Raw genomic sequence first — 24,671 nt, 5'->3', positions numbered from 1 at the left:
ATAGAATTGAAATTGGGAATTAAGAAACCAAATGTAGTAGAGGGGAAAACGTCTTAAGCAGGAATTTCTTATTCGGGTTCTACCACATTTTAAAATTTTTTTAGAAGTATTTGTACATGTAATAAGCAGAAATGCATGTGCATGCATATGTTTAAAATGATGAAAAATTAAAAGTTTTCAGAAGGAAAATGGAAGTGGTTTTCAATTTCATGTTTATGTTCTATGTCTGTAACTTTGTTTTTTCATTTTCAGATGAATAAATATATCTTTCATTTTTTTTAAATGTAGTAAAAATACACAGCAATTTTAATATATAATTTTTTATATGTAATAAAAAATTAAATATTTAAGAAATGCTTTGTTTTTACACCATTTTATTTAAAATCAAAAAACTTAATTTTTCTGAAAATTAAAAAACATATTATAGACACAAAATATGATAAAACTGTTAGTTTCTTCCATGTTACATTTTAACACATTTGCTGCATTGACATATGTGTTCAACAGTAACTCAGGAACTGTGTCATAATGCACACAAGTGGTCATTCTTAATTAGTCATTATATACCAGAGTGAAAGTAAAGGCACACGAAATTAACTACTAGATTCTGTCACCACACTGATTGAACTTGGGGCTAAAAAAAAAGCATCAATGAATGCTGATTCCCCAAGTGCATAATCTGAGCTAGAGGAACAATCCCAACAGCATTGAGCTTGATATAACGATTAAAACCTCCTACACCTCAATCAGATCACCTCGAAGTTGCCTAGTCTCCAGACGCTGCAATTTGCAGAACTTTCTTGGTAAGAGCACCCCTCTGTTTCCCTCATCAATCTCATTGCCCTTCTCTGTACTCATTCCAGAGCAGTTCTAAGTCCTTCCTAAAATGGGGCCTCCAGACCTGTATGCAGTACTCAAGGTGTAGCCTGATCATTGTCTTATACAAATGGATAACCACTTCCTTATCTCTGCTAGCAAAATTCCTGTATATCATTGACAAAACACCATGAGCTGTCCTTGCAGCCTATCTGCACAATTATCTCCAGGTCTTTTTCATTCTCCACTACTGAGTGTAGTACCACACAGTCGGTACTTTATTCTGGGGTTACTGCTACCCATATGAGTACTTTGCATTTGTCAATGTTAACAAAATCATTTAGCTCCCTGTTAGAGTTTGATTAACTTCTAGTTTCCACTTCCCTACAGGATAAACTTCTGGTTTCCACTTCCTCTTGTGTGAATGTAGATGCAAAATACTCATTCAGTTTGTCAGCTACCTGAGCAGGATCAACCACAATTGAACCATCAATATCAAGTGAACCCAATCTGATTCATCCCCTTCCTTCTAGAGTTCACATAAGTAAAGAAGTCTACTGTTTTTCTTTACATCCTTTGCCAAAGATTTCTCACAATCTGCCTTTGCCTGCCTAACCTCCTTTATGACTTGATTACAGACTAGCTTATCTAAAATAGGCCTCTCTGTCACCTGATAATTTATATGCATCCCATGCATTTTTCTTCTCTGCAACAAGTCTTATTAGTTCATCTGACATGCTCTTAGGAATAAACCTTTAACAGCGTTTCTTAGTTGGTATGAAAATCCTAGCAGCTTCTATGATTAATTCCTTGAATGCTTCCCATATAGAATTTTCTGTTGGTAAAATCACTTTCATTGGTTCCACTGTACAGAATTAAAAAAATGTCTGAGACCACTGTAGTCACCTTTACAAAAGCAAATATCCTTCCCTTTAACCCTGATGGCAGTTACATCTTTAAGTATACCCCACATCAATACACTGTGATCACTGCCACCTAGTGGTTCCTTTATCTGCAGATTCTTAATGCATGAATAATCACTGCTGATAATCAGATCAAGAGTATCACTCCCTCTTGTTGTATCTCGAACATGCTGCCGCATAAAACAGTCATCCAATAAAAAAGTCTTTCTAGTGTGCAAGTGACTAACCACAAGTTCCAGACAATATCCAGAAAGTTACAAAATCTCTCATAATAAGAATTCTTATTTACTGGCCCACTCTGTTTCTCTGTAAAGTTGTTTGTATGACTCATCAGAGTCATCTGGTATATAGAACACTCCTACTCTCATTTTTGCTTTCCCAGCGCTTATGTCACACGAAACTGACTCAACATAGCACTAGTCATCCATGTCAACTGGACGCACTGCCTTAGATTTTATATTTTTTCTCCTGCCTTCCTATCCCGTCTGTACTTTCTGTAGACATTATACTCTCCAAGTTCAAATTCTACATTCCTTATATCTGTGTGACTCCACATCTCTGATATCCCAACAACGACTGCATCTGATGTCTTGACCAGCACTTCAAATTCATCAAATTTATTTACTATGCTGCTTAGCTTTATAAATAAGTCCACTAAAGCACTTAACTTGTGCTTAAAGTAAATCTGAAAATTGCATGTATTCCAAAGGTTGGCAGTTTTTCATTGGGAAAACTGAGTTCCTTACCAGAAAAATCGTAGAAAAAGATATTTAAATGGATGATCTTTAGTGCACAATTTTTTTTTATATTTTTAGCCTAATTGGAATAGTAAAATTCTTATATTTTAATTGAAAAATGAATGAGTACAGTTGATATTGTAATGTAAATACAAATTTTAAAACCATTTAATGACACATACTCAACAGAGGCCTCTGTAGCCGAGTGGTCAAGAGTGGGAGTGCAGTAGCATACGCTCTTTGAGTAGACCAGGGTTCAAGCCCCTGACTGCTAAATACGGTTGATCTGCCAACCCACACTGGACCAGCATGGCAGATTATAGTCCATTTCCATCAACATCAACCATTGAGGAGGGTCCATCCTGCATTGGATTGATAATGGTTCCAGTTTACCTTTTTTTTACTCAAGAGAGAATGATATTTGTTTATTGTGGTATGCAGATACTCTCTTCCATGTATTATTCACTGGACTACACATAGTTGTTGAAATTCTTTTTTTTTTTACACTGATTCTTGACATTAAAATTTTAATTGATGGAAAATTACAAACATTAATGTATGTGCACACATGAATGCATACATACACACACACCAGATACTTATCTGTACATTTCTGAACAATGTATACAGGAAAATTCCCATTATAACACTTCCTAGTGAACCAATCATCCTAAAGAGCACTCTAAGTGAGATCACCTTTTTAAACTTTTTTAAAAGAGCACTATAAGTGAGATCGCCCCTCTTTTAATATTCTGGTAGATAACATTAGCTTTTAATTTTTGTTTTTATTTTTTGCAACATATGTGAAGCATAACATATTTTAAGTTATATATATATATATATATATATATGTCATTCAAAGAGCTGTATGCTTAATGTCTATGGTTTTTTGGTAATTTAAAGCTGCCAATAGGTGGAACAGTACCAGGGTATGTCTGTCGGGGACAAAGGTTGATGACATTGTAGAGCTGATATCATCTTTTAAGGACACAAAAGGTGATATAGTTGTACACGTTGGCATTAATGATATTAAGAGTAGGAGACCGGCGGAATTACTTAACAGGTACAGGTCACTGTTGAAAAAAAGCCATGAATTAGGGTTGAATTTGAAAGTGTCTGCAATTCTGCCCAGACACGATAGGACGGAGTATATGATGAGAGCCTTGTTGATCAATTCGGCCCTGGAAAGATTGTGCAAGGTTCAAATGGTAGAATTTTTTTCAGCCTGGTCTGTACTTGTTAACAGGAGAGACTGCTTCTACAGGGATGGGATACACTTAAATAGAATGGATGCAAGAATATTTGCTGATGCTATCGGGGCAGTGTTAGATGCATCTGAAAACTGCTAGCTTTGAGTGGATACAGGGACTAATAGATTAACAGTAGCAATGGTAGAGGTGAAAGTGATTCTTGCACTGCTTCTATTGGAATGAGCAGAAGCCTGGAAAACAAGATGCAGTATATTTCAGAGACTGCTGGGAGTCATTGCGGTACAAGTAAACACATGGGTTGTGTTAGGGTAGCTAAGAATAGGAACAGGTGCATATATACTTGTGTGTACACAAATGCTAGGAGTTTGGTAAATAAATTTGATGAATTTGAGGTATTGCTCAAAACATCAAAGGTGGATATTGTTCGGATATCAGACATATGGTGTCACACAGATGTAACGAATGCAGAACTGGAATTTGGGGAGTACAATGTGTACAGAAAGGATAGGAAGGGATGGGGGGTTATGCTATTAGTTAAGAAACACATAAAATCCAAGGAAGTGAAGCCAGTCGACATCGCTGGACAGTGCAGTGTCGAGTCAGTTTGGTGTGACATAAGCATTGGGAGATCAAAATTGAGAGTAGGAGTGTGCTATAGGCCTCCGTAGCCAAGTGGTCAGGAGCAGGAGTGCAGTAGCACGCGCTCTTTGAGTAGACCGGAGTTCAAGCCGCTGACCTCTGAATACGGTCGATCTGCCAACCCACACTGGACCAGCGTGGCAGATTATGGTCCATTTCCATCAGCATGAATTGTTGAGGAGGCTTCCATCCTGCAGTGGGTTGATAATGGCTGCACTTTACCTTTTTTTATAGGCCTAATGACTCTGATGAGTATAATAAGAAACTGTACGGGGAAATAGAGTGGGCCAGTAAATCAGAGAGTCTTATAATGGAGGATTTTAATTTCCCAGATATTGACTGGAATTTCTGGGTTGGTCACTCACACACTAGCAAGGCTTTTGTGGATTTATTGGATGATTGTTTTCTACATCAGCATGTTCGGGAGGCAACTAGAGGGAGTAATACTCTTGATCTGATTATCAGTAGTGATTCTTTACGCATTAAGAATCTGCAGATAGAGGAACTACTAGGTGACAGTGATCACAGTGTGCTGAAGTGGGATTTACTCAAAGAGGTACTACCATCAGGGGTAAAGGGAAGGGTTTTTGCTTTTGTAAAGGTGACTACGGTGGTCTGAGACAGTATTTAAATTCTATATGGTGGGACCAACTGATGATGTTACCAACAGCAAATTCAAAATGGGAAGCATTCAAAGAATTTATCTTGGAAGCTACTAGGCTTTACATACCAACTAAGAAATATTGTTCAAGGTTTAGGCCTAAATGGATGTCAGATGAACTAATGATACATATGGCAGAGAAGAAAAATGCATGGGATACATATAAATTAATGGGTGACATGGAAGCTTATGATAGATATAAGCTGGTCTGTAACCAAGTCACAAAGGAGATTAGGCAGGCAAAGGCAGATTATGAGAAATCCTTGGCAAAGGATGCAAAGAAAAACAGAAAAGAGTTCTTTACCTATGTAAACTCTACAAGGAAAGGGATGAATCAGATTGGTCCACTGGATATTGATGGTTCAACAGTTGAGGATCCTGCTCAGGTGGCTAACAAACAAGTATTTTGCATCTATATGAAGAAAGGCTTAAGTTTTGCAAATTACAGTGTCTGGAGACTAGGCACTGGTGAGGTGATCTGATAGAAGTGTATAAAGCCTTGAATGGTTTGACTATGCTCAATGCCGATGGGATTCTTCCTCTTGCTCAGAATAATCACCTGAGAGGGCATAAATTCAAATTGAGGAAAGACAGATGTTGGATAGATGTGTGGAAATTTGCCTTTAGCCAGCGGGTAGTTGGTTGGTGGAACAGACTTCCATCCCTTGTTGTGGAAGTTGATAGGCTAAATAAATTTAAGGCTCAGCTGGACAGGTATTTCAAACGAACGGAGGGGTGAAATGGGAGTTCGGGGTTTTTTTTTGTTTTTTTTTTGGCTGATGCTGCATAAGCTTGCTTTCTTGCATCACATGCCTCTGCTAATGCTAATGCTTTGCATGCTATTAACCATAAAAAAAAAAGATTTTTAAAAAGATATCTTGAGTATTATGAACACAATAAAGTTATATTAACATAATAATGCTGTTATTAATTTTACTATGATGTGTTGAACAACACATATAAGACGATGATTATGGAACCAGCAAAGAAAGGAGACAAACAATGTTGAAATTAGGAAAAAAACAGCTAAGGAGAGTGTGAGAATACACCAATAAATGAAAAGACACACTGAATTGCGAGAGTGGGCTTTTTATCATCAATGCTTTGAATTGAATATGAAATAAAGAAAGTCACATGCACTGGAAAACAATGTCTAAGAAGTAAACAAACTGCACCACAAGTGAGTCTTAGAATTTAGATTCTCTCATCTCTTTCCAAAAACTCAAGAGGAAGAAGGAATAAATATGAATTTGTTCCTACTTGGTACTCTGAAAGAGTAACGTAAGTGGAAAAGTGACTAGCACTACAGATGTTACAAAATGCTTCACTTCATAGGATTGAACATGGGATCAATTTTTGAGGCGGTGGTTTTGACAAGAGACAAACGTTTTAATTTTCCACGTGTCCAGTCCACTTCTGGTTCCGGTACAAGTGAAAGGAATGCTGAGTATGCGCCTGGTCATCCACGTGTGCCGTGAACCTGGTATTTAAGGATGTGTCATTTAAGTCTCACTATTACTGAGGAAGGAGGAAGACACCTCCGAAAGCTCTAGTGTTTTTTATCGTCTTTTTATCGCTTTTATATTTATATTTTAAAGCATTTTAACTTATTTAACTTTTGTTATAGTTTAGTTTTTTGTAAATGATTAAAAGTTTTTTGTAAATATTATTTTACAGTCTTTTCTATCATTTTATTTTATTTTATTTCATTATTCAACCAGTCATAAACGGTTGGTGTGTGTGTTTAAAATTGGTAGTATGAATAATCCCAACCTCAGAGGCCTTATTGCAGAAACATGGGATCAGACCAGCATTAAAAACAGAACAGCATCACCATCAGGAATGTTATTATGGAAGTTTAATGTATATACAAAATATCTGAAATGACCAAATAGATAAGTTAAACACATCCAATAACATACCTTTGAATCTCGTCGTCATTACCCAACCTAGCTGCTTTTAACAATCTGTCACCTGCAAGCAGAAACTGCATCTTGAATATCATCCAAAAATATCTAAATATCATAATAATACTTTGTGTGTGACATTATTTTTAAATATATATATTTTTTTGTAAATGTACTGCTTCACTCATTTTTACTTACTACTGATAGTCAAAGAGTGCCAACAGGAGATTAATGATCTAGCTACATTTGTTATTGAATACAATTTATCCCAAAAATAACAACATAAGCTACAGAGGTGGCCACATAAATTGCATCACCCTCTTAAAGTTTAATATTTCCTTAATAACTCCCTCAATAGGTAAAGTTGCAATCTCACGACACTATTACATCATCGTATAAAACTAGTGTGATATTACACCATTATTCTGTAATAATTTGGTCCTTGAGGCTGTGAGGGACATTCTCTCAGGTATGTCAAGCTAGGCTTGCTACCTGGTAGTCGAAAATGCTGAAGGAACTGATATTCAATTGACTCTCAAGTTGAGTGGACCAAATTTTGGTGAAGTCAGGTCAGTCTGTAACAGCCAAATCCTCTGCTTGCACCTTCATTAAAGTGGGACTGTTAATAACCCTAGGTATAAAGCCCATGTGCAAGTCCTGAAATATGGCACTGGATGTGACCACCCAAGGGTGAACCAACATAAGCAGGGGTCAAGTTGTTACACCGACACCACAGGAATGCCACCCCTCTGTGTTACCAGGCAATAATAGGTGGTAGATGACACTCATTAACTCGTGAAATACCATCACTTTGATTATTGTAAGCTTGAAGTGGTGGAACCCATGTTCATATCTTCCACATCATGCAGAATGATTGATGTCTTTTGAGGTTATGATAGACATTATGGCAAGATCCAATGTTACTTAGATTTTGAGGGTGAAATTCTAAAACATTGCTTGCAGACTGGCCAGTAGATAGTCCACTGGAAGGAACCTGCTGGTAACTCTGTAGGAAGCTTCCAGACGAGCTAGTGTACAATCTTGCTGCCTCTACTCTGCCAGATGGTGACTGGGTGTGTCTAAGTAGTGTGTATGGGGGGGGAGAGCACTGTCAAGGCTGTGTCATGTCAAGGAGCAGGGTATATTCTTGCTGTGTGTAAGCCATGTCCAAAAATTTCATTACTTCATACAACATCCTCCACCTTTTCTTACTACTGAATATATAATTTATATATCAAGGTGTGGGTGCGAGAGTACATGTGAACAGGCGAAGTTTTTACGGCTCCAGCAAATAGAGAAGTTTTTGCTTTTTTATTGTCTTAAATTGGCATATTAATTTATTTTTTAGAGTTACTTTATATTCCTAGTAACAATAATTCAGTTTAAACTGAATTTAGATAGAGATTTTGTAGGTTATTACTTAGTATTGGTAAGGGTATCAAATCCACTTGTGGACAGGTTTTGCAGCTCCCGTGAACAAAAGGTTTTTAATTATACTTAGCCACTTTATTGATTGTACTTAAACACTTTATTGTTAGATTAAATTATTTTCTATAAGTAGCTTATAGACCTAGTCAAGCTCCGTGGTTTATTTCGAATTTATATAGCGCGATTTGGAAAGTAAATAATACCTCGTGTCCGTAGATTAACCATTCGTAACTTGCCGCCATAGTTACACGATACAACGCGTGTAAGCATAAAGTTTAACGGAAAACTAGACAACGTAAGGTTTAACGGAAAACTAGGTAGTGAGTATAGTAGTATCAATTAATCAGTAAAATTTATTAATCTTATTAAATTTCATTGTCAACTGAATTGTACTTTTTTAACTAAATAAATATAGCGACCTAGTTATTACAAACATAACATCATAAATTAATCCATAAAGTTGACAGGGGATAAGAAAGTCATATGACGTAACTTGGAGATATTCTATACCGAAATACATATATATGTATTACGAAATACATATATACATACGAAATACATATATACATATAAATACATACATATATTATAACTGCATAGGGATATAGGTTTACAGTTATATTTTGTATTGGAATTTTACTGAACTTGAATAGAAATCATGACTCAGACCAGAGCAGCAAAGCAAACGGCTCAAACTAGTGGAAGTGCTGTGGCTCAGAGGAGAACTGAGGGGGGGAGGCGGTTGTCCTCTGAATCACAGTCTATTGAAATGCACTGCTTGTTTGATGTTTGTGGAGCAATCAGGAATGGGACATGATATTGCAAAGGGGAATGTCTTTGTGCGTGCACGATATAAGGAGTGTGAGGAAATCAGACACCAACTTGGCATTGTTATGGGCTTATATGAGAGCTTGAAGCACAGGGTAGATGCCCTCGAAGGATTTAAATTGAGGAGCCCATCAAGCTCTGTGGTCTTCCATCGTTTTGATGGAAGATCACAGGAAGCATTGAATGGGAGTGTACTGGGAATGGTGGGAGGTGTTTTACCAAAATCATTAATACATGAGTTGGAAAAAAATAGGATGCTAGCATGTCAGCTTTATCCATGGCTGAAGTGACAACAGAACCATCTGGTTTGGACAGAGGTGGGAGCAGAGATGGGCAAAAGTTGTGGCCAATAGCTTTGGCAAGAGACCAGAATGCTCAGCTACCATTACAGCAAGAAGCAAGTTTTCTACTTTTAGCCTGTACAAACTCTAGTTTGGACTGATTAATAACTGCTTTACAATTGCTGCGAGCTTTCGTGTAGGCAGAAAATGAAACTGAAGAATTAGAAACAAGCCAATTATGTATGCAACATTCTTTTCTTAAAGAGCCTTGGCACATTTATTGGAAAACCAAGGTTTAGGACGAGATTTTAAAGTGGAGTGTGGGATAAAGGATTCCATTCCTGCAAGAATAATTTCACTGGCATGATCTGAGCAAATGTTGACATCAGAAGTTTTGAAACAGTAATCCGACCGAGGAAAATAAATCTCGCAAATCATCCCATTTTGCATTCTTGTAATGCCAAACAATACGAGGTTGGGAATAGCCATGAGATAAAGGTTCTATTGGAGAAGACACAATCACCAAGTTGTGATCTGAGATGCCTAAAGGACCTCTCACTTCGACTGTGTACTTAGAGGAGTTGTTTGTGATAAAAAGATCAAACGTGTTGGCTCTATGGTTAGGATTGTCCGGTATTCTTGTAGGTAAATGAACAATCTGTGCAAGGTCATTAGTAATTGCAAAAGCCTCAGCATCTCGACTAGCTGGGTCGGTGTGACTAGAAAATGGAAGCCAGCTGGAGTTGTGAACATTAAAATCACCAAGGAAAATTACCTCACTGTTAGGAAAGTTGGACTGGAGAAAGTCAAGTTTCAAAGAGAGGATGTCAAAGAGCTCCAAGTGATTAATGGAGTTGGGAGAATGGCAGAGACAACAGATGAATTTGACACAATGAGGTAGAGAGATTTTAAGCCAGAGAAGATTGAAAAGGGGAGATTCCAAATTACCAAGTCTCTGACAGGGAATAACGGAACAGACATATGCACAAGTACTACCTTTGAGGCGAAAGGAATCATACAGCGAATAATTTGGGCATTTGAGATGAGCAGTAGTTGAATCAACTGATAATTGGGATTCAGTCAGAAAAAGTACATGGGATTTGGCAGACTGCTTGTGGAAATGGACATCGTTGAGATTAGAACTGAGACCACGTATATTTGTGAAATGAATTAGGAAGTGTTTGGGAGGTTTAGATCTTTTCGCAGATAAGCTTACTCTATTAGTTTGACAATTCATGGTGTATTCAATAGTAAGAAAAAGTGGATGGGACATGCTGTATGAAGTAATGAAATTTTTGGATATGGCGTACACATGGTAAGAATATACCCAGATCCTTGACATAACGTGGCCTCTACAATGCTCCCTGCATACACACTACTCAGACTCCCTCCAGTCACTACCTGGCAGAATAGAGGTAGCAAGATTATACACTAGCTGATCTGGAAGTCTCCTAGAGAGTTACCAACAGGTTCGGTCCGGTGTACTAACTAGCGACCAGCCTGCGAACACCATTTTAGAGCTGTTCCTTCAAAATGTAAGGAAGATTGGATCTCGTCACGATGTTCATCATAACCTCAAAAGTCATCAATCATACTGCATGATGGAAGAGATGGGGAAGGGTTGACCAGAACATAGCTCTGGAGACTAAACATGGGTTCCACCACTTCAAGCCTCCAATAAGCAAAGTGGTGGTATTTCACAGGTTGATGAGAGTCGTCTACCACCTAGTACTGCCTGGGAACACAGAGGGCAGCATTCCTCCATGTATTGTGGGCACCACGCCTCGACCCCTGCTTACGTTGGTTCACACCTGGGTGGTCGCTCACAGTGTGCTTGTCCATGGGGGTTATACCCAGGATTACTAACAGTCCCACCATCGTGAAGGTGCAAGTAGAGAATATGGCTGTCACATACCATCCGAACTTGGCCAAAATTGGGTCCACTTGACTTGAGTGTCACCCAAATATCAGTTCCATCAGCGTTTTAGACTCCCAGGTAGCAAGTACAGCTTGTCTGGCATATCTGAGAGAATGTCTGTGACAACCTCAAGGACCAAAGTTTTCTGTATTTATCAATGATTTTGATGAAGGTATATCATGGTTAATGTCAACGTTTGCAGACAATACGAAGATTGGTAGGGTTGTTAATGGCAGTAATAATAGTATGCTACTGCATCAGGATATGGAAAAGTTGAGCAGATGGGCTGCAAGGTGGCAGCTAAAGTTTAACATTGACAAACGTAAAGTATGCATATGGGTAGCAGTAACCCCAGAGTAACATATCAACTAGGTGGTAGTGGTACTACACTCAAGGGAGTGGAGAATGAAAAGGACCTAGGGGTAATTGTGCAGTCAGATATAAAGTATATGAAGTTTTCTGAGCAGTGCAGACAAGCTGCAAGAGCAGCTCATGGTGTCTTGTCAATGATATATAGGAATTTTGCTAGCAGGGATAAGGTGATTATTCCCTTGTACTGTATAAGGCAATGGTCAGACCACACCTTGAGTACAGTATACAGGCCAGGAGGCCTCATTTTAGGAAAGATGTAGAGCTGCTGGAACGAGTAGAGAGAAGGGCAACGAGATTGGTGAGTGGAACAAAGGGTTGCTGTTAGCAAGACAGGTTAAGTCCTACAAATTACAGCTTCTGGAGACTAAGCACCTGCAAGGTAATCTAATTGAGGTGTATAAGGTTTGAACAAGCTCAATGCTGATGGGATTTTTCCTCTTGCACAGATTACAAACCTGAGGGAACATAAATTCAAATTGAAGAAAGACAGTTGTAGAATAGATGTGCAGAAATTTGCCTTAAGATGGTGGGTGGTAAATAGTTTGAACAAACTTTCCATCTATAGTTGTTTTATTTATTTTTTAATTTTTATTAATAATAAGATACACAACAGGTAACCATTAACAGTGTATCTGAGATCAGAACAATGAACACAATAACAATAATAAGAGATCCAACAGGAAGATAAACACTGATATAGATTCAAACATTAAAATCATATGTACAAAAGAGGATTGCGTTAAGTTACCGGTAAAATAAATAATAAATTACAGTAATTAGTTAGAGAATAGAAAAATAATAAAAAAAAAGTAATAATAATATTAAACTACAATAATCAGTTCAGAGCTAGTCACTTTGCAGTTTAATAGAAGAGGCAAACTTCTGGATGGAGTTCATCAGTGATTGGGAGTTGTCAAAGAAGTCAATGAGAGAGTCATTTGCTCTTTGTGAAGGTCAATAAGTTAAATAAGTTCAAGGCCGAACTAGAAACTTTTGGAGTGAATGGATGGGTGAAATGGGAAGGTTGTTTTTTTTTTTTTTTTTTTTTTTGACTGATGCTATATAAGCTTGCTTTCTTGCATCAAGTGCCTCTACTAATGCTAATGTTCTCTGATGAATCCAAATTTAATCTCCATAGATTGGATAGCGGGTTGGGTTTTTAGGAGCATTAGCAACTAAGGCCATATTGTTCCGGGATATGCGGTGGTCATTTCCTGACCTTTCTGCATCCTCCGTATTTGGTGGATTGGATAGCAAATGCCACATTCAGCATAGATCTAATGAGGCGCATCACCCCAACTATATTCAATTGATAGTAAATTTTCTATTCGGTCAGATGGTTTGGGGATACACAATAAGCAAAAGAATAGGTAGAATACATTTTGTAAATGGTACTGTTCGTGGTTACTACTACACAAAAATTTTAAAGGAAATTCTTTTGCCTGTCATCAGAGACTTCTTTTCAAGGAACAGAAAATTGTTTTCCAACATGAATTTGCATTTTGCCACACTGCATGTAAGGTTAGTACAACCTTACAATTATTTAATACAATTTCTAGTATGCTGATTTTAATTTGTTTCAATTTTTTTTTTTTTTTAATCTTTAAAAAGATTCAGAAGTTCATGGAAGGCTGCAATATTTGATTCTAATCACAGCAGAAAATAGTCCGATATGAATCTGAATGAAAACTGCTGGGGTGTTATGAAACAGAATATAGCTGCGAAAATAGCCATCAAGCAACATAAATATTGCAAGAAACCATTATTCATGTCCGGTACCATGAACTAAGCAATAATTATATCTGATACATTCCAGGCCAGACAAGTGCAAGATGGGTAATTAAAGCTAGTGGTGGGCCAACAAAATACTATCTGTTATAGAAAACTTAATGGTATCACAAATGTATTTGTTTGCTTCTGGCATATATTTTCCATCTTATTACATAATGATAATTTCATACATTGTTCACAATGAAGAGACAATATGGCCTGCAGTGTATTTACTATATAAAATATATATATGTATTTCTGTAATTATTTATAAATAAATGTTTAAATAGTTTTTCATTAGCTCATTTTTTTTTTTTTTATCAATAAAGTGCATAATCATTTTACATCAGTATATTACATGAGGCTATAGGGGCAATTATTTCTATTGTGATGCTTGTTTTTAGAGAAAATTTATAGTAATACAGTTTATATGGCTGCCACTATATACTTTTATAATATATTAGAAAATATAAAACATAACCCATACTTCATTTATAATGGAGTAAAGGTTATTTTCTTAAACCACTATGGATTTGAAAGAATTAATGAATCAAAACTGCAAATTTCCAGCAGCTTACACAGTAATTACTGAAGCAAAGGATTTTTTTCTGTTATTTTTTGAGCATAATAAGAGGATAATTTATGATCATGAAAATAATGGTGAGGCAAATACAGTGTACTTGCCTACAACAAGAACATGCACACATGATGTCATCTTCTCTGCAAATAACATCAAAACAATGAACAACCTAAATACTCATTTGTAAGTAATGTGTACAAATAATAAAAAAAAAAAAAAAAAAATATATATATATATATATATAGATATATCCAATATTTTAAATTAAATAAAATAAAACATAAGCCAGTAGTATGGCAAAAACTGTAGAGCAAAAATTAACATAAAAATAACCCAAATAAACAAACAAATATTTTTATGTTAATTTTCGCTCTACAGTTTTTGCCATACTACTGGCTCATGTTTTATTTTATTTAATTTAAAATATTGGATGTATTTCAGCTTTATATAGAGGAATTGCATGTCACTGCCTCTAATGAATGCTTATTTATTTAGTTATTCACATTATTATAATTTAACTTATGGTAATATTTAATATAATTCAATGATAGTATATATATAGATATACATACAAAAATACATACATAAAAAAGGTATACAGATATATATATATATATATATACTGATGAGACAAAACATTATGACCAGCGAGTAGTTATGCAAATCGAAGCAACTGTAGGGGTTGCTTCAATTTGCACAACAATGTGCACGGGTTGGGACACAGTATAAGAAACACCAGATACTGAGCTTCATTAACCAGTGTTACTCTTGTTCTTCAGTTGGGAAAGTCACCGGACTTAAGTGAGTTTAACAAAGGCCAAATTGTAATGGCCAGATGACTGGGTCAGAGCATATCTTTTTTTTTTTTTTTTTTAATGAAAACCTCAAACATGAGAGGTATTAGGACCTATAGTACTTAGTACCGTGCTTGGGTTGAGGTTGAGAAGATGAAAGAAAATATTTTCTAACATTCGACTTGAACTTCTGTAGACTGCAATTTTCAGGAAATACGTATGAAGGAAGGTCGTTCCAGAAAACAGCAGCTGAATGAATAAAAGAGGAAGATGAAAAGTTGGTTCTGTGAGTTTGAAGTTGGACAGTAAATGGATGTTGGTGGCATGTGTTCAGACTGTTTTGAAAGAGAGAGCAGGAATTATAGAAGCTAATTCAGAAGAACAATGACCCATTGAAGTATCTGCATGAAAGGCTTGCAGCAGAAACAGTATGTCTATGAGACAGCAAGTGGAGAGACTCTGTTGGAGAGGAGTCATTAATTAACCTAACTGCCCTCTTCTGAATGGAATCTAGAAGACTGAGAGAGGTTTTGGAGACACCACCCCAGATGTGGGAACAATATTCCATGGTTGGGCAGATTTGCAATTTGTACAGAGTGAACACCTGTTTGGAAGAAAAGTAATGCCGAGAGACAAAGAGAAAACCAAGTTTTTTTGATGCAGAGGAAGCAATATTTGTAATATGCTTGTGCCAAGAGAGATTAGAAGTCAGGGTAATCCCCAAAAGAGATATATATCATTTTGCCTAGAAATCGGAGTGTCACCAAAGGTAAGCATAGGGGCAGAAGAATCCTTTTTGCGAGATAAAAGACAAGACTGAGTTTTAGAAGGATTGAAATCAATTAAGTTTTCTTTGCCCATCCCCAAAAGAGATATATATCATTTTGCCTAGAAATCGGAGTGTCACCAAAGGTAAGCATAGGGGCAGAAGAATCCTTTTTGCGAGATAAAAGACAAGACTGAGTTTTAGAAGGATTGAAATCAATTAAGTTTTCTTTGCCCATCCCCAAAAGAGATATATATCATTTTGCCTAGAAATCGGAGTGTCACCAAAGGTAAGCATAGGGGCAGAAGAATCCTTTTTGCGAGATAAAAGACAAGACTGAGTTTTAGAAGGATTGAAATCAATTAAGTTTTCTTTGCCCCACTGGAGATCGGCATTGAAAGAATAGGTAGCGGATAGTAGAGAAGTGATTGAGCAGGGCAAGGTTTCTCAAAATGGAAAGTTGAATGCAATGTGCTGTCATCAGCAAAACTATGGATATGATTTCCAGTCAATGGAAAAAGGTCATTAATATACAAGAGGAAAAGAGTGGGGGAAAGAACTGAACCTTGGGGGACACCAGCATTAGTGGGGAAGTAAGAAGACTGAGAGCTATCTACCATCACCCTCAGTGAGCGATCAGAGAGAAAACTGGATAACCAATTACAAAAAACAGTTGGCAAACCATAAGATGGAAGCTTGTTTACAAGCCATTTATACCAAACACAATTGAAAGCATATGAGATGTCAAGAGCAACTGCTTGTGTTTCCCCAAACTTTTCCACTGAATTTGTCCATAAATGGGTAACAAGCCAGAATATCACCAGTGGATCAACACTGACGGAATCCATACTGGCGATCGTTGATCAGGCGGACGGTTTCTAGGTAGTTTAAGAGTCGGCGGTTAATTGAAATACCATCAGGATCTGGAGCTTTCTTAACATCGAGATTCGTAAAAATTTTTCTGACATCCTTTTGAGGGAAGACCACAGGAGGCATTGAATGGAGCATGTTGGGAATGGTGGGAGGTGTTTTACCAAGATCATTAATACATGAGTTTGAAGAAAAATGGGATGCTAGCAGGTGAGCTTTATCCTAGGCTGAAGTGACAACAGAACCATCTGGTTTTGACAGAGGTGGGAGCAAAGATGGGAAAAAGTTGCAGCTTTGGGAAGAGATCAGAATGCTCGGCTACCATTAGGGCAAGAAGCAAGTAGAAAACTTGCTAGCAGTTTTTGTAAATTTTGTTTTGGCTGATGCTGCGTAAGCTCATACACTTGCTTTCTTTCATCACATGCCACTACTAAATCTAGTTTGGACTGATTAATAATTGCTTTACAATTGTTGCGAGCTTTAGTGAAGGCAGAAAATGACACTGAAGAATTGGAAACAAGCCGATTATGATATGCAACATTCTTCTCTTCAACAGCCTTAGCACATTTATTGGAAAACCAAGGTTTAGATATAGAACAAGATTTTAAAGTGGAGTGTGGAATAAAGGATTCCATTCCTACAAGAATAATTTCACTGACACGATCTGAGCAAACAGTGACATCAGAAATTTTGAAACAGTAATCCGACCAATGAAAAGAAGAAAAGAAATCTTGCAGGTCATCCCATTTTGCGTTCTTGTAATGCCAAACAATACGAGGTTTGGAATAGCAATAAGACACCCTTTGACCCCCCTTTTGTGAATTGGAGATACATTTGCACATCTCCAGTCCATGGGGACTTCCCCTGAGTCCAAAGATACTCTCATAATTATGGTTAAAGGTTTGCTTACTTCATTTGCCATCTCCTTTAACATAACTGGATAGATCCCATCCACCCTAGGTGCCTTCCTTATGCTTCACTTCAACAATTTCTCCTCCACTTTTTTTTTTTTTTATGAAAACCACAAACACAAGAGGTATTAGAAGCTATAGTACTTAGTACCGTGCTTGGGTTGAAGCTTGAGAAGATAAAAGAAGATATTTGTTGACATTAGACTTTGAAAACTGTAATTTTCAGAAAATATGTATGAAAGAAGGTTATTCCAGAAAACAGCAGTTAAATGAATAAATAAGGAAGATGAAAAGTTGGTTCTGTGAGTTTGAAGTTGGACAGTAAATGGATGTTAGATGGTGGCGGAACGTGTTTTTATACTGTTTTGAAAGAGAGAGAGCGAGAATTATAGAAGCCAATTCAGGAGAACAGTGCCCATGGAAGTATCTGTAGAAAAGGCATGCAGCAGAAACAGTACGTCTATGAGACAGCAAGTGGAGAGACTCTGTTAGAGATATGTCTTTGTTAACAGGAGAGACTGCTTCTACAGGATTAGGATACACTCAAATAGAAAAGATGCAAGAATATTTGCTGATGCTATCGAAGCAGTGTTAGGTGGGTCGGAAAACTGCCAGCTTGGAGGGATACACAGACTAATAGATTAACAGTAACCGCTGGCAGAGGTGAAAGTGATTCTTGTACTGCTTCCATGGAATGAGAAGCAGCCTAGAAAGCAAGGTGCAGGGGATTCCAGAGACTCCTGGGAGTCACTGCAGAACAAGTAAATACACGGGCTGTGTTAGGATAGCTAAGAATAGGAACAGCTGCATGTATACTTGAATGTACACCAATCCTAGGAGTTTGGTAAATAAATTTGATGAATTTGAGGTGTTCGTCAAAACATCAAAGGCAGATATTGTCGGAATATCAGAGATGTGGTGTCACACAGATATTAGGAATGCAGAACTGGAATTTGGGGAGTACAATCTGTACAGCAAGGATAGGCAGGACAGGAAGGGAGGAGGGGGTATGCCATTAGTAAAGAAACACATAAAATCCAAGGAAGTGAAGCCAGTCGATATCGCTGGACAGTGCAGTGTCGAGTCAGTTTGGTGCGACATAAGCATTGGGAGATCAAAATTGAGAGTAGGAGTGTGTTATAGGCCTAATGACTCTGATGAGTATAATAAACAACTCTACAGAGAAATAGAGTGGGCCAGTAAATCAGAGTGTCTTACAATGGGGGATTTTAATTTCCCAGAGATTGACTGCAATTTGTGGGTTAGTCATTCACACACTAGAAAGGCTTTTGTGGATTTATTGGATGATTATTTTCTACAGCATCATGTTCGCGAGGCAACTAGAGGGAGTAATAATCGATCTGATTATCAGTAGTGATTCTTCATGCATTAAGAATCTGCAGATAAAGGAATGACCAAGTGGCACTTATCATAGTATGCTTAAGTGGGATTTACTCAAAGAGGTAACTACCATCAGAGATAAAGGGAAGGATTTTTGCTTTCGTAAAGGTGACTATGGTGGTCTGAGACAGTATTTAAATTCTATATGGTAAGACCAACTGATGATGTTACCAACAGCAAATTCAAAATGGGAAGCATTCAAAGAATTAATTTTGGAAGCTACTAGGCTTTCATACCAACTAAGAAATATTGTCCAAGTTTTAGGCCTAAATGGATGCCAGATGAACTAATGAGATATGTGACAGAGAAGAAAAATGCATGGGATACATATAAATTAACAGGTGACATGGAAGCCTATGATAGATATAAGCTGGTCTGTAACCAAGTCACAAAAGAAGTTAGGTAGGCAAAGGCAGATTATGAGAAATCTTTGGCAAAGGAGGTAAAAAAAACAGCAATGAGTTCTTTACTTAGGTAAACTCTAGAAGGAAGGGGATGAATCAGATTGGTCCACTTGATATTGATGGCTCAACTGTTGATGATCCTGCATAGGTAGCTAACAAACAATGAGTATTTTGCATCTACATTCGCATATGAGGAGTTATTCAGGGAGGGGAATGCCAGAGGCTAGATAATTTTGTAATAAATGAGAGCAAAGTGGAGAAGAAATTGTTGAAGATAAACATAAGAAAGGCAACTGGGGTGGATGGGATCTATCCAGTTATATTAAAGGAGGCAGCAAAGGAAGTAAGCAAACCACTAGCCATAATTATGAGAGCTTCATTAGACTCAGGGAAGGTACCCATGGAATGGAGAAGTGAAAATGTGACCCCAGTTCACAAAGGAGGATCAAAGTGTGACATTAAGTAATTACCGACTTGTTAGTTTAACTTCTGTCCCAGGGAAATTAATGGAGGCACTGGTTAAAGAAGCACTGCAGGATCATCTAGACAAGACTTCAGTTATAGCTCAGATACAGCATGGGTTTGTTATGAGGAAGTCTTGTCTGATCAATTTTATTGGATATTATGATGTGGTCACAAAGGAACTGGATGCAAAGAATAATTTTGATATCTTATATTTGGATCTTAGAAAGGCTTTTGATACTGTTGCACATGGAAGACTGCCGCACAAATTTGAGCAATGTGGCAGTGGAAGCAAATTGTTGCTATGGATAAAGGGATGTTTGAGTGGGAGAAGACAGAGACTGGTAATCAATGGAACTCTTCGTGGACTAACGTTATTAGTGGAATCCTCCAGGGATCAGTGTTGGGTCCACTGTTGTTTTCTGTATTTATTAATGATATTGATGATCGCATATCAGGCTTAATATCCAAGTTTGCAAACAATAAGAAGGTTGGCAGGGTTGTTGATGACACGAATGACAGTATTCTGCTGCAACAGGATCTAGAAAAGTTGAGCAGATGGGCTGAGATGTGGAAACTGAAGTTTAACATTGACAAATGTAAAGTACTGCATATGGGAAGCAATAACCCTAGAATAACGTATCAACTGTGTGGAACTACACTGACAGTGGTAGAGAATGAAAAGGTTCTGGGGGTAATTGTGCAGTCAGATATGAAGTTTGCTGAGCAGTGCAGCAAGAGTAGCTCATGGTGTCTTGTCAATGATATACAGGAATTTTTCTGGCAGGGATAAGGAGGTGATTATCCCCTTGTATAAGGCAATGGTCAGGCCACATCTTGAGTACTGTATACAGGTCTGGAGACTTCACTTTAAGAAGGATGTAGAACTGCTGGAACGAGTACAGAGAAGGGCATCAAGATTAGTGAATGGAACAAAGGTTGCTCTTATGAAGAAAGGCTTTAGTTTTGCAAATTACAGTGTCTAGAGACCAGGCACCTGCGAGGTGATCTGATTGAGGTGTATAAAGCATTGAATGATTTGAGCATGCTCAATGCTAATGGATTCCTCCTCTTGCTCAGAATATTCACCTGAGAGGACATAAATTCAAAATGAGGAAAGACAGTTGTAGGATAGATGCACCCAAATTTGCCTTTAGCCAGTGGGTGGTTGATTGCTGGAACAAACTTCCATCTGTCATAGAAGTTGATAGCTTAAATGGATTCAAGGCAGAACTAGACAAACATTTGGAGTGAGTGGATGGGTGAAATGAGAAGGGTTGTTTTTTTTTTGGCTTATGCTATATAAGCTTGCTTTCTTGTATCATGTGCCTTTACTAATACTAATGCTAAAAAAAATATGAATAGAAATAAATAAAAAAGTGCTTCTTAATGGGATTAGTGGGATAGTTTGTCCATATTTTGCGAAAAAAATAGTGTGCTTCATGAGGACAAGTTCCCCCTCCCAAAAAAAAAAAAAATGAAGTGTGTCCCATGTGGAGTACACTCCACACTTTGGAAACCTCTTTGATAGACCATAAAAGAAGTTGGCTTCAAATAAAAAATATCTTTTTTTATATAGTACTGTATAAACTATTTATGGGTGGTTGCATGCTGTTATATTTTCCTTCATATGCTATCACTTATTCATTACTGATCTACGCCCTCCTAGTCCCTGGTTGTAACAGTGTGAATTCTGTACCTCAAATGATGTTGAACTCTAATTTTAGGACTGAAAAACACCGAATAAGTGCTTTTGCTAATATAATAATAATGAAACTAGACAGTTGTATTTATAGTTAATGCTTCACATCTCATATTCAAAAATTAAATAAATGGTTAAATAAAACTAATGTTTTTGTGATTTTTCAAAGCTGAATCTAAATAAGAATTAATTTTTTTCATAGATCCCATGGGTTTTGAGAAAAATAATGTTTATGTTAGTTTAAAACTAATGATAAACCACTTTGGTAACTGCACTTCGTCATTTGATATATCACATTAGTTGGAACCCTCCCAACCCCTCCACAATTCAGCAATGTGGCTCTATGGAAAAAGAACCATAAATTACTGCAGCCAGCACTTCACACTCTGTGATAAAAAAAAAATGGCCTCCAACAATCAACAGCAAAGCAACAGTGCCTAGCACTTACTCCAGGGGGTTGCAATAACATTCCACAGAGCAACAGTGTCAAACAAATCGTCAAATAATGCAGGAAGGTCCAAGCAATCAATGCATGTAATTTTAAGTAGAGCAGACAGCCAATTGGAAATTCCCAGAAATTTTCCATCCTAACCTCTGAGAAGCCAACTCATTCTTTGTACATTTGAAAGAAATCAGATAGATTGTTCTTAATTCATTATTTCACATATTTTAAAATTTTTTGCTACTATGTAACATATTAATTCTGTCTTAAATTATTCTTAAACTGGAATGTTGAGGATATTTGTAAATTTTCACTAATTCTACACTGTATGCAAGGTGTAGCTAATAAATAACATGACTGTGCACACAGCCACTACATACAAAGCACCACCTATGGAACAAAGACACAGTAGTTGACCTTGAACCTTTCCCTAGTTGTCTGCCAAGTCATATTCCAAGACACTCATTTGCTTTGCAGTGAGACAGGTTTTCATTACTTAGTGTTTTGTAGTTTGCCAGAAAAATGACAGACAAAACAACTGAACAACAAATCCACCTCAAATTTTTAACAAAACTAAAGAAAACACCAAATGAAAGTTATCAGTTATGTCAAGAGGTTGCATGTCTGAATGCATAAAACATTTTTTGAAGAAAGAGAAAATGTGAAAGATGATGAATGACCAGGGCATCTGGTATCAATGAAAACCAATTAAAATGTGAACCACGTAAGAACATTGATTTGAAGTGATCATCATTTAAGCATTAGAATGGTCACATCAGAACTCAATATGGACAGAGAAACAGGCAAATTTTAACTAAAAATTTAGGCATGAGAAAAGTGTATGCCAAGATGGTGTGTCAAAAATTTTGAATCAAATAATGAGAAGATGCCAAATCTGTGAAAATGTTTTGGAAAAAATTGAAGCTCAAAATTATCTGAGTACTGTAATTACTTGCAATGAAAGTTGGTTGTTCCAGTATGACCTATAAACTAAAAGACAATCAATGTAATGGAAGACAAAAAAATCTTCCAGAATAAAAAAAAAACAAGAATGTCAAAATCAAAAATGAAAACCATGCTTCTCGTTTTATTTGATATTAAAGGAATTATTATGGTTGAATACACCCCACCAAATCAGACTGTCAATAAAACATACCATGCTGAAGTTCTGTCTAACAAGGCTACCCGAAAAAATTGGAAGGAAAATACTTGAATTGTGGAAGGATGGTTCGATGTTCCATCAAGACGATGCTCCAGCACACAATGTACTTTCTGTTTGCCAGTTTATAGCCAAAAACAAATCCCTGTATGTGAATATGTATCTTGCCAGATATATATTCCAGATACTTGCCAGAACTAAGTCCCTTGTGACTTTTTTTTTCTCTTTCCCAAACTGAAAAGTGTACTTAAGATAACCCATTTTCAGTCCATTGAAGACATTCAGAAAAAGTGTTAAAAGGCATTTACAGAAGAGAAATTCCAGAAATGTTTCTATGCTTGGAAGAAACATATGGAACAGTGTGTGCAAGGCCAAGGCAATTATTTTTAAGGTGATAACTTGTAAGATATAAAATATTTCATTATATTTATTTTATTGCATGAATCTCATTATTTAATAGCCACACCTTGCAAAAATATGAATACAGTATGTATGTAAATAAATGTTTTTATCGCATTTAAAGAGTTTCTTTCATTTTGCAAGTTTTCTGGACAAATTTATTTCCCAACCACCTCAGATCATCTGAGTTCTTTATTTTTTAATTAATTTAATAATTAATAAATTTTAACCATTTTTATAATCTATTGTATTTATTTTCTATTGAACTTTCTCATCTTTTCTGTTTTCATTCAGAGTTCACCCTGAGTTCCGGCATCTGGTACTTGAACTATAGGAAGCAGATTTTTTTTTTTTTTTTTTTTTTTTGTGGGAAGGATGCATTAAAGCCACTGCTTTAACACATAGATTTTTTTTTTTTTTTTTTTTTTTTGTTTGTTTGCTTGTATTTTCATTTTAATAGAGTTTTTGTAGAGCGACTGTAGTTCGGCAGCCACAACCATAAATGTGTCTCTGATAGAATGGTACGCCACTACCTCTGATAATTTTTCCTTAGCAATCAAAAGAATAAATCATATAACATGTCACCTACTTGTACAGAAACCACGTGGTTTTGTTGATCTAACGATGTGACGTCACTGCACTCTTGTGTTATTGCTACTCAATAACTAACGCAAGAAAATGACGCAACTGAGCAAATCAAGTGCCTAAGGTCTAGTAGAACCAACACAACACAGGATATTTGGATGAATGGCTTATGTTAATTATTCCGTATCATGAAATTATTAAAATGAAGTTAATTATTCTGTTATAGTTATAAGATAAAACTTACTATGGGAATTTTGAACATTAGCATACTCAAAAAAAGAAGCCAGTGCAAGAGATCCCGAAATCACTGAGCTGAAATAAAACTTTCTAATGAAACAACTGCAGTTCATATTTCTAAAAACGGTCCAAGTAGAATTTCCCATTGCACGCCGAGAATAATAATTTATAAACCGGCATATTGCAGGTTGAAATTTTCTACATGTTCTACGTAAAAGAAATGACATCCCACTCAGCGACATTTCAAAACTATAAAAATCTTTAGCAATCCTCTACTTTTATCAATGGAATGAACATGTTATTGAACGAGCAATGAAAATTCAAATTTAATAAAATATGACAAAAATATTTTAAAAACTTAATATCGTGACAAATAAACGATCATCACATTCACCATCCTGGAAACAAATCAATCTTCATCCCTCTATCGGAAGAAGGGATCAGCACTGATTATTAGCATTAGTAATA

The 24,671-nt window shown here is 36.6% G+C and overlaps 1 protein-coding gene across 1 annotated transcript in view; it reads right to left on the bottom strand.

Moving 5' to 3' along the window:
* The window catches only part of LOC150079796 (mitochondrial disaggregase-like), a 164,219-nt gene extending 139,903 nt beyond the window's left edge, over nt 1–24,316 (bottom strand). Inside the window, exons 1-2 of the mRNA XM_090383236.1 lie at nt 24,211–24,316; nt 6,910–6,961 (exon numbers count right to left, since the gene is read on the bottom strand). Of these exons, the coding sequence (XP_090239362.1) occupies nt 6,910–6,961; nt 24,211–24,316 (158 nt within the window). The remainder of the gene's footprint in view (nt 1–6,909; nt 6,962–24,210) is intronic.
* Between the last annotated feature and the right edge of the window lie 355 nt (nt 24,317–24,671).

This window comes from Mastigoproctus giganteus, chromosome 10, assembly GCF_048544385.1.
Source record: "Mastigoproctus giganteus isolate SK-2022 chromosome 10, ASM4854438v1, whole genome shotgun sequence".
In the NCBI taxonomy this organism is placed as follows: Eukaryota; Metazoa; Arthropoda; class Arachnida; order Uropygi; family Thelyphonidae; genus Mastigoproctus; species Mastigoproctus giganteus.
The sequence above is the reverse complement of the archived record's forward strand: the minus strand, read 5'-3'. Positions and strand labels throughout refer to the sequence as shown.